Genomic DNA, 1,068 nt, shown 5'->3' with positions numbered 1-1,068 from the left:
CTGAAATGAACCAAAAAAACCACAGAGAAAGTACATCATGTATTTGTTTGCACATAATGCAAAGAATCACATTGCAGTTGAAATGGCTGTCCACAGGATGCACTATAAAACACGCTTTCTCAAGGATCCAGTTTGCAATTTCCATTATTGTAAACTCCTACAGAACAATGTAAACATATCCCAGAACAGAGCTTCAATAACAAGTAAAGGCATTGATGGGTAAGCCAGTAAGCTAAGACATTTTCACTGAAATATAGTAACATTAGTACCACAGCTGCCTAAGTGACAAAGATCACTCCCATTCTAAGGAACAATGGAGCTCTACAGAGAGTAGCAGTAAGTGGAGCTTAAAACTCAGTGCAGAGCAACACGAGACTTGATCCTGCAGTTGCTGAGCTCCCCGTCAGTAATCAGAGGAAAATTACAGTTTGCAAATGTCAGACACAGCTCCTCCTGAATTCTGTCAGTTCTAGGTGTCTAATTGGGATAAATGTCTGGGAAGAAAGAGGTCAGTTACAACCTCTTATTTTATTTTTCTCCCTGTCTTAGTTCTCCCCAAAAAGTTTTTTCAGGAACACAGGAATTGCCTATAGCACCAAGCAAAGTCCATATTATACAGCCATTTTTCAGTAAGGCCTTATATTTGTACTATTGGTACCTCAATAATAAACTACTGATGGTGGTACATTACCTGTAGAGATCCCGTATGGAAAGAAATCCCTGTAAGCTGCCCATCACGATATACTCGCCAGTCACACACATATCTGACACTTCCTCCTTCAGAGTCTCAGAACCCAGATATTTTCCATTGACAGAATAGAGATGTAATGCATTCTTATCCTGAATAGATCAAAAATAAGTATGTCACAGAGGACTGACAGGATAAAGAGTGTAGCATCTGTATCCTCAACTCACTAACAGGAGCAAACCCACAGATAATGTTGAAAACAGTCTCCTTGTTGAATGATACAAGAGTAGCGATTCTACACTCAATAAGTATGGATGCAAGGTCCTGTAAGGAAATTTTTGAAGTTACCTCTTTCTGTAACATTGTAACATCTTACCTAT

General features: G+C 39.0%; 1 protein-coding gene across 5 annotated transcripts in view; it reads right to left on the bottom strand.

Moving 5' to 3' along the window:
* Window positions 1-1,068, bottom strand: part of NBEAL1 (neurobeachin like 1) — an 85,638-nt gene that overhangs the window by 9,306 nt on the left and 75,264 nt on the right. For all 5 annotated transcript variants that reach the window (XM_039387994.1, XM_027731476.2, XM_039387996.1 and 2 more), the window contains one exon: window positions 692-840. In XM_039387994.1, the coding sequence (XP_039243928.1) occupies window positions 692-840 (149 nt within the window). The remainder of the gene's footprint in view (window positions 1-691; window positions 841-1,068) is intronic.

This window comes from Pipra filicauda, unplaced genomic scaffold, assembly GCF_003945595.2.
Source record: "Pipra filicauda isolate LSUMZ 115617 unplaced genomic scaffold, ASM394559v2 scaffold5_size6683894_pilon, whole genome shotgun sequence".
Taxonomy (NCBI): Eukaryota; Metazoa; Chordata; class Aves; order Passeriformes; family Pipridae; genus Pipra; species Pipra filicauda.
Note: the sequence above shows the minus strand (reverse complement) of the source record. Positions and strands in the feature narration are given on the sequence as shown.